Source organism: Scylla paramamosain, chromosome 5, assembly GCF_035594125.1.
Source record: "Scylla paramamosain isolate STU-SP2022 chromosome 5, ASM3559412v1, whole genome shotgun sequence".
NCBI classification, from domain to species: domain Eukaryota; kingdom Metazoa; phylum Arthropoda; class Malacostraca; order Decapoda; family Portunidae; genus Scylla; species Scylla paramamosain.
Genome location: NC_087155.1, coordinates 3,686,692 through 3,700,358, shown reverse-complemented (window position 1 = coordinate 3,700,358; position 13,667 = coordinate 3,686,692). Strand labels below are relative to the sequence as shown.

The 13,667-nt window shown below is 41.6% G+C and overlaps 1 protein-coding gene across 2 annotated transcripts in view; it reads left to right on the top strand.

The window, feature by feature from the left end:
* The window catches only part of LOC135100423 (BCAS3 microtubule associated cell migration factor-like), a 109,745-nt gene that overhangs the window by 65,634 nt on the left and 30,444 nt on the right, over positions 1-13,667 (top strand). For both annotated transcript variants that reach the window (XM_064003274.1, XM_064003273.1), the window contains exon 11: positions 3,377-3,462. In XM_064003274.1, coding sequence (XP_063859344.1) covers positions 3,377-3,462 — 86 coding nt within the window. The remainder of the gene's footprint in view (positions 1-3,376; positions 3,463-13,667) is intronic.

Here is a 13,667-nt window from a genome sequence, read left to right as displayed (position 1 = left end):
AGGATGGTCAGTGAAGGGAGAGGAAAGCCAAAGCTGGTGGTGAACATTGAAGTCTCCAAGAATGGAGATCTCTGCAAAAGGGAAGAGGGTCAGAATGTGCTCCACTTTGGAAGTTAAGTAGTCAAAGAATTTCTTATAGTCAGAGGAGTTAGGTGAGAGGTATACAGCACAGATAAATTTAGTATGAGAGTGACTCTGTAGTCGTAGCCAGATGGTGGAAAACTCGGAAGATTCAAGAGCGTGAACACGAGAGCAGGTTAAGTCATTGCGTACATAAACGCAGCATCCAGCTTTGGATCGAAAATGAGGATAGAGAAAGTAGGAGGGAACAGAAAAGGGGCTACTGTCAGTTGCCTCAGTCACCTGAGTTTCAGTGAGGAAAAGAAGATGAGGTTTAGAAGAGGAGAGGTGGTGTTCTACAGATTGAAAATTAGATCTTAGACCGCGAATGTTGCAGAAGTTAATGAAGAAAAAGTTGAGGGGGGTGTCAAGACACTTAGGGTCGTCGACAGAAAGGCAGTCCGACCTGGGGACATTTATGGTCCCCTCCCCAGATGGGGACTCTGAGGCTGGTGTAGGAGTTGCCATGATGATTTTAAAATTTTTGAGTGAAGGGTGTGTGTGTTATTAGGTGCTTGTAGTTTTGTGTGGAGGAAGAGAGTTGTCTTTAGAGGGCAGGCTGTGACTGGCCCCTTGTGTTGTGAGACACAAAGGGAAACGTTCAGTGAGGTCACAGCTAGGTTTAATGATAAGTTCACAGCACCCCTTGAACAGTGCTTTAGACCTCACTGGGAGTGATTATTATTTCGGCAGGTGTCTACTACCTCCTCCTACACAGTCAGAAATTAGGAAGTGAGAAGGAGAACAGATGTTACAAGATACTTAGCTGTATAGGCTGAGCAAAGTGTACCAAGATGATTTGGACACATTGAGAGACTGGAGGATGATAGGCTTGTGAAGAAGGTAGTAAGATCAAGTGTGAGAGGTGTGAGCTTGTGAGATAGGTCATGTAAGGATGGATAGATAGTGTGAAGACTTTAAAAGAAAGAGGAACATAGTTTAATGATTCTTTTGGACATTAGTGAATGGAGGTCAGTTGTGAGTTCTTGAGGAATGATGCAGCCCTGTGGCCTCTGAGGGAGGTGTCACATATCTGTAGTTTCACACAAGTGTGGGGCAGTCAGGTTTGGTAGGGAAGGGCACTTGTTATGAAGGTGCCAAGCTATGTGGCTGAATTCAATAAAGTGAGGGCAGGAGTACTTTCTTTTCTCTCTCATGGGGCAAGAGAGTGGTGTGAATGAGTGTGAATAGAAAGTTGTGTGTCTTCTCTTGGCTATCCCTCTTTTTTGGGGAGACCCCGTTGGTATTTTTGTTTATTTATTCACTTATTATTTTTTATATAGGAGGAACATCGGCCAAGGACAACAAAATTGCAAGAAAAAAAAAAAGGCCCACTCAGGTGCCAGCCCCTGAACAGAGTTGAAAGTGGTAATCAAAAATTGCAGGATAAGTCTTGAAAGAGTTCAATTCATAGGAAGGTGGAAATACAGAAGCAGGCAGGGAGTTTCAGAGTTTACCTGGGAAAGGGATGAATGATTGAGAATACTAGTTAACTCTTGCATTAGAGAGGTGGACAGAATAGAGATGAGATAAAGAAGAAAGTCTTGTGCAGCAAGGCTGTGGGAGGAAGGAGGCATGCAGTTAGTAAGATCAGAAGAGCACTTGGCATGAAAGTAATGGTAGAATATAATGAGAGATGCGATGTTGCAGCAATGAGAAAGAGGCTGAAAACAGTCAGAGGAGAGGAGTTGATAAGATGAAAAACTTTTGATTACAGCCTGTCTAAAAGAATGGTATGAGTGGAACCCCCTCCCCTCCCTGCCTTACATGTGAAGCATACTCCAAATATGGATGAATAAGGCCCCTGTACAAAGTTAGCAGCTGTGGGGGGATGGGAGTGAGAAAAACTGGCAGAGGCAACTTAGAACACCTAACTTTATAGAAGCTGTTTTAGCTAGAGATGAGATGTGAAGTTTCCAGTTTAGCTTATAAGTATATATATGTATGTAGTATATACAGGGTGTCCCACAAGTTAAGGTACATACTTTGGGATTTGATAGTTCAGGTAATTCTAAGTTGAAAATACCCTATACACACGTGTTGTGCTTTGCTTTATTTTGCGAGAAGTTAATGTGTAAGTTTTGTGTTGCTGGAACTATTTGCCTGGGTGGCGTCCGCCTCCTTCCTTTCCTCTCCAGCTTGCTATGTACTCGTGTGGCACCACTCTGCATTAAGTGATCATTTTTCGCATACAGTCTACACTGTCTAAGCCTTACTGGAAACAGTTAGCACATAATAGATTGAATTTTTGTATGTGTCAGTGAAGAAAATATACAGGTAACACAGCAATACAGTGGTTGTTAATTGCCATTTTTTTAAGAATATGTGGCAACTCACTGCAACTGTCTGTCATCCCCTCAACATTCAGTTGACGTCTTGACACCTAATAGTGACAGGCATCATCAATCAGCTGACTACCAAAGTGCATCTTTTTTACTACAGTGAAGATGCCTTTCACATTCAGTAACATTGAATATTCAGACATGATATTTATGTGATGATATTCATGACATGATATTCATTCTGTGATGGAAATACCCAGGTTGCAGCAGCAGAATACAGACACAGGTACCCAGACAGAAGACACTCAGATAACAGAGTGTATCAGCATCTCTGTGAGAGATGTTTCCCCAGTACTTCTGCAGCAACTGAATGTACTGGAGTAGTTCAAGCGGGTATCGTCCAGATGATAAAACAAAACCCCATCATCAGTACAAGAATACAAGCACAAAAAAAAAAAAAAAAATAGAGGCAAAATTCATGAAAAATAGCACTATTTGACATCACTTATAAAAAATATTGTATAATCTAAAAGAACACTTACAGGAGTGATGGGAACACTGAGCAGTTATCATGAAGCTGGTGAGTTGTCATGTATGCTTAAAAGTAGCACTTAACAACTACTTTATTGTGTTACCTGTACATTTTATTTGCTGACATACAAAAATTCAATCTGTTATTTGCTAACTGTTTCCTGTAAGGCTTTGACAGCATAGATTGTATACAAAATATGATCACTCAATGCCACACAGTGCCACTTGAGTAAGCAGCAAGGTAAGGAGGGAAGGAAGGAGGTGGAGGGCCACCCAGGTGAGCAGTTCCCGCAACACACAACTTTTACGTAAAATAAAGCAAAATACAGCATATGCATATAGAGTATTTTCAACTTAGAATTACTTGAACTATCAAATCCTGAAGTATGTACCCTAACTCATAGAATACCCTGTATAATTAAATTACTCCTTCCTTCTGACAGGAACTATGAGCACAGGCCCATCACCTAGCAGAAGTCCACCTACTACAAAATCACCAAGGTCTCCAAGTGGTGATGACATCATTAAGGTGAGATTTATTGCTGGTGTGCCAGGTCCACTTGTTGTCAAGCACATTGCAGCTGACAGTCCTAAGTCTCAGATACTTTGCTTTTATATTGTAACTGCACCAACATTTTACCTCCAGTTGTGGAAATTTCCACTGATATCACACATAATATCAGTGTATTATTGGTTTATGTTGTGATTTGTATATAAATTGTTAAGTTATGTTAAAGGGTAATTAAGTACAGTACAAAATAAATATTACTTTTTAAATTAGATAAAAACAAGGTAGAAGTGAATGGAAATCGTAAAGCATTCATTTTGAAGTGGCATGGAAGCCAGGAGACAGGTAGCCTGCCTACCTCGGTAGCAGTTGCCAGCCAGCCAGCCACATTTCAAGTCATATCTCCACCACTTTATAGTTTTGCACTTGTAAAATTCATTAAGTTCATAAGAACTTAGAAGTATGGAACCCTGGACAGCAGCAAATAGCTGGTCTTAGCTACTTATTTTATGACCAGTTGCTTGTTTTGAAACACCAATGACCTGGATTCTCCACCCTGGGCTGAGCAGCTCCCTGCCAGCCAAGTGTATCACAGCTAAGTCATTTTTTATTTATAATTATATCTAGCAATGCTTTCTGTGTTAGTGTGTTAGATGGGAGATCATAGGGTGGGTGAAGGTCCAAAAAAAGTTCCCTAGGTGATCTGTTGTAAACTTAAGCTACAAAGTCATGGACACAGGACATGTCTATTTCCATTCAGCCTTCTACCTCTCTGATCTTTGGTGGATTAACTTATCGGCATGAAAAAGCTTCCATATGAAGGGCAGCAGTTGACTTAAAGGAAGGGGATCAACAAAAACAGATCATACCTTTTGGCTATGCATCTCTCTCTCTCTCTCTCTCTCTCTCTCTCTCTCTCTCTCTCTCTCTCTCTCTCTCTCTCTCTCTCTCTCTCTCTCTCTCTCTCTCTCTCTCTCTCTCTCTCTCTCTCTCTCTCTCTCTCCCTCCTTTTCTTCTCTTATTCTTCTATTCTTGCCTCTTACTCATCCCCCTCCTTTTCCCTTTTCTTTTCCTTCTCCACCCTCCATGCTAAGCAAACATGGGTGTGACTAAACATACCAGTCATATGGCAAGTATGAAAAATAGACAAAAAAATTATGTGAAAAGATTTGTCTGTCTCTTGTTTTTGTCACATCAACCTTTCTCATATATGTAATTAGGACAAGAGTCCATTTACTTATTTCCCAATGTTGAACTACCAGAATTTAAAATTGAAGAGAAAGAACACTATACTAGGGTAAAGGACAGCTCACATGGTCACAGAACACCCCATTCTCCTCAAGTACATCCTGCCAGACTGCAATGTTGAACTACCAGAATTTAAGCTCGAAGAGAAAGAACACTATATTAGGGTAAAGGGCAGCTCACATGGTCACAGAACACCCCATTCTCCTCAAGTACATCCTGCCAGAGTGCCCTCTCACCCAGGGCGTGTCATTCCTTTTTCAGCCTTCATAGGGTTAACATCTGTGCTCCAAGGTTGTGTTTCTCTGGCCGTTGGTATGGCATCTCCTCCCACTTCTCTGTGCTTGGGAATTATTGCTGCTAGTAAGAGGTTCTGTGGTAGTTCAGGTTTTAGTCATCAGATTAAGTGCTGTTGCTTGTGATTCCCATTTCTTATGTGTGCAGTGCTGTGGCTTGTGTAAGTTAGACAGAGTGATGATTGCAGAGAGTGGGAAGACAGTATGGTCATTAAGGTTCTTAAACACCAGTTGACCCTTATTTATAGCCAAACATAAATATAATGAAAAGAGACATAGCATTCATAAACATGCCTCCTTGTCTTCTGCAATTTCTCAGTCATCATCTTTGTGTCAGCTCTCTGAGCAAGGCATGAGCCATTTGTCACTGGCAGGTTCTGACAACTGGCTATCTGCTTCACAGCTGGGTGATAGTTCAGCTGTAAATAGTCTTGAAACTCAACTTTCCATGGTGCTTATGTCTCAGATGGGTAATTTTTTGGGCATGTTTGATGATTTGACACATGTAAGCTTTAGGGAGGTTGTGGAAGAGATAGTAGATAACAAGCTAGCTAACCATGTTTTCATTCCAGCTCCCCCCTTGCCAGCTGGGGTCATGTCCCTCAACCCCTCTCCCACCAACACTTAGCTGTTCGCTCAGGTGAATCACATCAGATTGGGAGGGGAGGGATGTTTGGCAGTTGGTGTTACCTCATATCCCCCCTAGGGGGATCTTGCTAGTCAAGTGGGCAATGAAGGTAGTGGACTCTTCCCTCCCAGGAAGGTAATAAAATTTGAAACAGAGATGCTTGTTTGCCAGGGAGGGGTGAAGCAAACACAGGATGAGGTGGTAGGCTATAAGTGAACAGCTCCTAAGCTTTGCCCCCTCACCACCTGTGCTGTTTGGTACCACCTGCCCTATGAACTGATGGTTCATTGTCAGTACCACCAACCTTTGGGGATCAGACAACAGGGAGTGAGTGATGACACTCACTTCATAAAAGTACCTCTTCCATTGAGCAGTGTAAGGAAGGATGGCTGACTTACCATTCCCCATTTTGTTAGCCAGCAGTTCATAAGAGAAACCCAAGGCATCCAATATTTGGGATAAGCAATTAGAAGGCACAAACTCACTCCCTGGTTTGATCTCTACAAAATCCTCCTCATCCAGACGAGCCGATCTCCTGCAATGAACAGTCTCCCCGCTAGCATCACCAGAAATGCACTAGTCCAGTATTTCCTCCAGAAGATGAATGATTCTCCAGCCAGAATTGCTGCTGCTGACCTGATATGGATGGAAGAAGCAGCAAGAGCTATTTGTGAGGCTCAAAACTTCCAGTTTTGGATCTTTGGTGTATTCACTTGCTTGTTTAAGCTGGAAAATAATGTATTGCGCAGAGAAATTCTTATGGCCAAAGCAGTTGATAGCATGCAGAAGGCCATGAAGGATGCAGCTAAGGAAACTTCCTTAGTTTTATAGAATTTGGTGGCATTTAGATGGGAGACAACATGGAGGAGTTTGCCCTCATCCTTCTCACTGTCAGACAAGGTGGCCTTGTGACAGCCTTCCTTGGACACAAAATTTCTGTTTGACTAACACAAGCTTTCAAAAGTATTAGCCAATGCTGAGAACATGGCCTTTCAGTCTTTCAAGGAAGCAGCATCAGTGGCTTTAAGAAACAGATCCCACCTGCCATGTCTCTTTTGGCCAATCACCCAGCAGGAAAGCCCTCTTCTGGCCTATCCAGTCAACCCATGAGGTCCTTCGTGAAAGGACTCCTAAGCCACCACAACCTTGCCCTTCCTGTCCTGACTGAGCGATGTGGGAAGATGGGTTTTTGCAAGTAGGAGCCTTGACCGCTCAAGTAGCAGGCTGTCTCTCAGTGTTGGAAAGAGTGGTGAGATTTTGGTGCAGACATGGGTAGTGCAAGTTTTAAGAGAAGAGTATTTCATTCCCTTCACCAGGCAACCACCACTATTAGTTCCAGATAACTTTCATGAGCTATGCACCCAACTCGAAGAGAGGAAGGGCCCTGGAGTAGGAAATACAGACTACTCAGGAAGGGAGCAGTAGAGTCAGTGTCTCCCAGCCTAAGGTTTTACAGCATCATTTTTGTGGTTCTCAAGGTCAGGGTCAGGTTTTGCCCAGTGATAGACTTGTCTTATCTCAACAAGTTCATCCCCAAGATGAAATTTGGAATGGAGACCAACAGCTCAGTGTTGTGAGTGATTTGAAAGGCAGACTGGATGATATCAGTGGATCTGCTAGATGTTTATTTTCAGCTCCCATTTCATCCAGAGACCAAAAAGTTTCTTTGCTCTGTCCGGAGAGGTCAGTGTTTCCAGTTCAAAGCAGTATGTTTTGGTTTATAATAATAATAATAATAATAATAATAATAAACGGTTTATTCTTTAGGCAGTCAACAAACTGAAAATGTACATTGGGGGTGGGGAAATACTTGACATTAATCCTATCGACAGTGCCACGAGTCTTCATGAGAGTCATGATGGCCCTGATGTCAGCGGTTCTACATTCAAGAGTGTTTTGCATCCTGTTACTTGGAGAACTGGTTGCTGGTAGCAACATCCAAGGAAGAGGCTTTGAGATTGAGGGAAGCACTCCTACAACTATGTGAGAAGCTCAGTTTATTCATAAATTGGAAGAAGTCAGAGAAGACCCCCAAGCAAGTTGTACAGTATTTGGGGATGGAGATTCACCCCTCAGTTTTGAAGGTTTTTCCACGCTAGAAGAGGATAGATAACTTACAGGAAGTGATAGAATTATTCATGAGCCATCACAACCCTGCAGTTCAGGGGTGGCTGGTCCTATTGGGTCACCTGTTGTCCATGTCATGTTTAGTTCCGGGTGGCCATTGTAGGATGTGCAATCTCCTGTTCCGGCTACAGCTGTTTGGGACAGGAATATGATGGGCAGGCATCATCACGTCCCCATGACCCTAGTGATATGGATAAACTTCACTGGTGGTTGACCATGGACAATTTACTGTTGGGCCAGTCCTTAGAGACAATGACTCCAGATCTCTTCCAGTACTCAGACACTTCCTCAGAAGGATGCGATGCATCCAGTCTGGAAATGGAAGTGAGTGGTCTCACCAGGAGAAACAGTAGCATATCAATATTCTGGAATTAAGGGAGATCTGCTTAGGTCTTCAGGCATTCAAAGAGTCTCTGAGAGAGAAGACAGTTGCAATTCTGTCAAACAACACCACTACATTTTTGTTCCTCAGTAAGGCAGGTGGCAAGAGGTCCAGAACACTCAACAGGGAAGCCCAGGAGACTTTAGAGCGGACAGAGGAAAATGTAGTATCTATTCTTGCACAGTTTGTGAAAGGTGAGAACATTGTGGCAGACTGCCTCAGTAGGAAAGAACATGTCATCTCAATGGAATGGATGTTCCATCAAAACATCCACGATGATCTGCAGGTGTGGGGATGCCTATTAGTGGACCTGTTCACCACGAGGATGAACTACAGACTTTCCACCTACATGTCACCATTTCTAGACTCCATGGCATTAACCATGGATGTATGTTTTTTTTCTGGTGGGGGTTATATGGAACTGTATGCCTTTCCACCATTCCATGTTATCACAAAGGTGCTCAAAAACTTTGCAGGTCAAAAGGGGTCAAGCTCATCCTCTTGGCCCCCTTTTGGCCTCAGTGGGAGTTGCTTCCAGATCTAGTAGAGCTGTCCATTGACACTCCAAGAAGACCTCCTGGGAGAAAGGACCTTCTTGTCACTTCACGTCAATATCCACATGCTTCGTCTAGTAGGATGGAGACTCAAGTGACTCCTTTGACATCAGAGATATTCCAGAGGAGTCACACAGATGGTGGCAAATGCTAGAAGGAATTCTACCATTGTGAACTATCAACACAAGTGGAAGAAGCATAGACAGTGGTGTCAGTGAGGGCATTCAGTCTCCAGGCTGTCCAACCAAAAGCTTGCCAATTTCTTGTTGTATTTATAAATGACGTGTGGTCTATCAGTTTCTGCCATTAAAGGCTACAAGTCCTGAAGAACTTGGTCAAGGCCTTTGAGGTGGAGGTTCCTAGAAAAACACTGAATTGAAATCTTGATGTGGTCCTTAAGGCTCTCACTGATTTCCTTTGTCCCTAAGGTCTACATCCTCTCGTGACCTCAACAACAAAACTCTTTTCTTAGTTGCCCTATCCATAACAAAACAGTTTAGTGAGGTGCAGGCTCTGGAACATAATTTTTTTTTGGCAGGGTGGTGACATGATTTTGTCTTACCTACCTGAGTTTGTAGCCAAGAATGAGACATTGTTGAATCCACTGCCTTGGAAGTTCAGATTAAAGTCTCTCTAGGATTGTGGAAAAGGATGAGGTGGAGCACCTGTTATGCCCAGTGATAGCACCTAAAATTTTTAGGGAGAGAAGCAAGGAGTTAATACCCAGAACCAGGAGTCTCTTTGTCTCTCCTAAAGACAAGTCCCAGCCCCCTGAGTTAGAACCCTTTGTCCTGCCTTCTGAGAGAGAGCATCATACAAGCTCATCAGAATTTGGGTGAGGATCTTTTTACACTCTTGAGGGTATGAGTACATGATGTTAGAGGTATTGCTATGTCCCTCAATAGGTGGCAAAATAAATCTTTGGCTGCAGTCTTAGAAGCAGCCTCCTGGAAAACACCCTTAGTTTTTGCTAACCATTATGTGAAGGATGTCAAAAGAGTTGATGGAGATACTTTTTTATTAGATCCTGAGTTGATAGAAATACTTTCTCATTAGATCCTGAGGTGATGGAGATACTTTCTCATTAGATTCTGAGTTGATGGAGATACTTTCTCATTAGATCCTGAGTTGACGGAGATACTTTCTCATTAGATCCTGTGGTTGCAGATGATGTAGTGGCCTAACTCTCTCTAATCAAATTTTGTGACAACTCCATTTGCTGGGCATATGTGATTGTCCTTGTATGTGATGGCATATATCAGAGTTTATGGGGTAAATGGCAGCACATATTCTCTACAACCTTGCCACACAGTGCCTTCTGTGAAGTTCCTCATACCCATAGTAAGTGTGAGAGACTTGCATAACCTTGGTGATTGTTTTTCTTCTCTGGTTATTATGGGCTTCTATGGATGTGGTTAACTAGACATGCTGTTCTCCCTCCTGACAATGTGGGAGTCTGTCCTAGTTATATGAGACAGGTTGATGTGACAAATCATTTTTCAATATTAAAAAAAAATTTCATATGCAGTAGAGTACGCGACAATTAACTTAATTCGTTCCAATGTATCGTTTGTTATGGTGAATATGCGTTATGGTGACTGAAGAACCTATGGAAAAAAATTGATTAGTTCCAGGGAATCAGAAAATAATATAAAAATGCATAATTTTTTTTTTAAATTACATCAAAATGAGCTCATTTGTACTATTAAATTTGAGATAACATAACAAATATATACAGTACCATCCTGAGTTTCATGCCTAGTCCTAAATTCTTACCATTCTGAGTTTTATGTATTATCACCATGAATTTCGTGCTGCTTTGACAAGTATAGGTCACATTTACCTACTGTCAGTGTCACATGTATACATACAGTAAATCTCACCTAAGTCGAAGCACTCTCTCTCTCTCTCTCTCTCTCTCTCTCTCTCTCTCTCTCTCTCTCTCTCTCTCTCTCTCTCTCTCTCTCTCTCTCTCTCTCTCTCTCTCTCTCTCTCTCTCTCTCTCTCTCTCTCTCTCTCTCTCTCTCTCTCATTGTAAAAGTAAGAACATTCCTAAGGATTGCTAAGTAGAATGAGAGAGGATTTAGAATGAAGATAGAATTACTTATATGAGAGTGAGAAAGGATGAAGCAAAAATGACATAAAATGAAAGACAGAGAGAGAGAGAGAGAGAGAAAGAGAGAGAGAGAGAGTGAGAGAGAGAGGAGAGAGAGAGGAGAGAGAGAGAGAGAGAGAGAGAGAGAGAGAGAGAGAGGTTTCATTCCTTTGCCCCTTATCTCTGACAGATAAGGGGGAAGGGAGCTGACAGGTAGGGAGGTTTGAGACAAGATGAAAGAAGGGAGAGGAAAGCATAAAAGGGAGGAAGGGACAGGTGGCAGATAGGTGAGCAGTGGCTGACACAACTGGTGAGTTAATCTTGCAAGGTTTATTTTTTTATTCCAGTTAAATTTTTATTAAAATTTCAGTGCCAGCACAAATGGCAAGTTTATCTTGTTAGTTTTAGTTCATTGTTCTGATTAAATTCTATTAAAATTCCAGTGATCACACTACCGATGAGTTTGTTATGCCAGCTTTGGTTTATTATTCTGATTAAATATTTAGCTTATATTTCAACGTACAAGATGACACTTGAATCATCCTAAAAAGGCAAAAAAAGGGAGTTGTCCTATATGCCAGATAAAAAAAAACAATGACCCTTAAAATTTTATGCAAAATGCCATTGTAAATAAACAACAATCTTATATTATGACTTTTGAGGAAGTTAGACAAAGTAAAATAGGAATCCGTTTTGAGAAAGTGTGCTGAAACATATTCCTGTTGAAAAGTATGTAACAAAACTTAATGTAGCTCAACCACAAACCTCTGCTGGCATTTATATGAATGGATAAAACAGGAGGCTGTTTGAATATTCCAAAGTTTTCCCAAAGCTGAAGTGGGAACTAAATAAAGGTTTTCAAGGGATGGAACCCCAAGCTAAGCAGTAAAGGAAAACAAACTGGTGATAAGATGAATATTTTCAACTTGCAATGTTATATAGGGACAAAGTCTATATACTGAGAAAAAAAATCAAGAATGTCAGTGTATCTAATCAAAAGAAAAATGACATACAGAAGATTACGGCTGACAGCCCAACACATGCAGGCAGCACAAGGCTTGTTTAGGAAAGCTGATTGTACTGCACATAATTATAGCATCTTTATCCATCCATTTTTTTCATGAAAATGTACAAAAACAGCTGGTGGGAATTTTATTTTGCACTTGAAGATCATAGAACCTGTTACAATCAAGGTATTTTATTCATTGTACTGGTATAAGGAGGAGGCAGTAGGCACCTGCCGAGGTCTAAAACACTGGATCAGGGGGTGCTGCGAACTTATCATTAAACCCAGCTGTGACCTCCCTGAACATTTCCCTTTGTGTCTCACAACTCAAGGAGGCAGTCACAGCCTACCCTCTAAAGACAACTTTCTTCCTCTATACAAAACTACAAGCATCTAATAACACACACACCCTTCCCTCAAAATTTCAAAATTATCATGGCAACTGCCCTTTATACATAATCTGAACTGGAAGCTTCACATCTCATCTCTAGCTAAAACATCTTCTATGAAGTTAGGTGTTCTGAGACGTCTCTGCCAGTTTTTCTCACCCCCTCAGCTGTTAACTCTGTACAGAGGCCTTATCCATCCATGTATGGAGTATGCTTCACATGTCTGGGGAGGTTTCACTCATACTGCTCTTCTAGACAGGGTGGAATCAAAAGCTTTTCATCTCATCAACTCCTCTTCTTTAACTGACTGTCTTTAGCCTCTCTCTCATTGCTGCATTGTTGGATCTCTAGCTGTCTTCTACCACTATTTTCATGCTAACTGTCCTTCTGATGTTGCTAACTGCATGCCTCCCCTCCTCCCACAGTTTCGCTGCACAAAACTTCATTCTTTCTCTCACCCCTATTCTGTCCACCTCTCTAATGCAAGAGTTAACCAGTATTCTCAATCATTCATCCCTTTCTCTGGTAAACTCTGGAACTCCCTGCCTGCTTCTGTATTTCCACCTTCCTATGACTTGAATTCCTTCAAGAGAGAGGTTTCAAGACACTTATCCTTCAATTTTTTACTGACACTTTTGACCCTTTTCTGGGACTGGCATCTCAGTGGGCTTTTTTTTTTTTTATTGTATTTTTGTTGCCCTTGGCCAGTGTCCCTCCTACGTAAAAAAAAATAAAAAAATCACCATCTCAGTTGTCTGGTGCTCACAGACCCAAACTTTGGATGTTGTTTTATACTATCAATATCAACTAAAACTTAAATTGTGACTGAAATTTCGGGGTCGTCTTATCTGAAAGTCATCTTATCCCCCAAAACATACAGTATTAAAATTTTGGTGGCATTATTGTATTTGTACGTTATAACGACTGTGTGTTGCTGTGTACCCTACTGTGTAGCCTACTATACTTACCTGTCTTATATAACTCAAACTTGCCCTTCCACCCCTCTGCATGTCATGAGTCCTGAAAAGGAATGATGTGCCCTGGCTTAGAGGGCGCTCTGTTGGGGAGTACTGGGGGAGAAAGGAGTGTGTTGTGACCTTGTGTGCTGTGCCATCTACCATAGCCTAGTGTTGTTTCCCTTTTGGAATTAAATTCTGGTATTTCAAACTTGCAAATTAAGTAGATGGCCCTTTGTCCTACTTATATTAGACAGGCAAGTATGTGAAAATATCTTTTTAAGATTGAAAAATCATATCTTTTTTTGGGAGTACATCTTTGTCTCTGAGGTCTCTCTCTCTCTCTCTCTCTCTCTCTCTCTCTCTCTCTCTCTCACTCTCTCTCTCTCTCTCTCTCTCTCTCTCTCTCTCTCCTCTCTCTCTCTCTCTCTCTCTCTCTCTCTCTCTCTCTCTCTCTCTCTCTCTCTCTCTCTCATACTGGATTTCAAAAGTACTAGAACAAGTTACATACTACATTTTATAGTTAAAAGTAAATTTAAATGACTAAA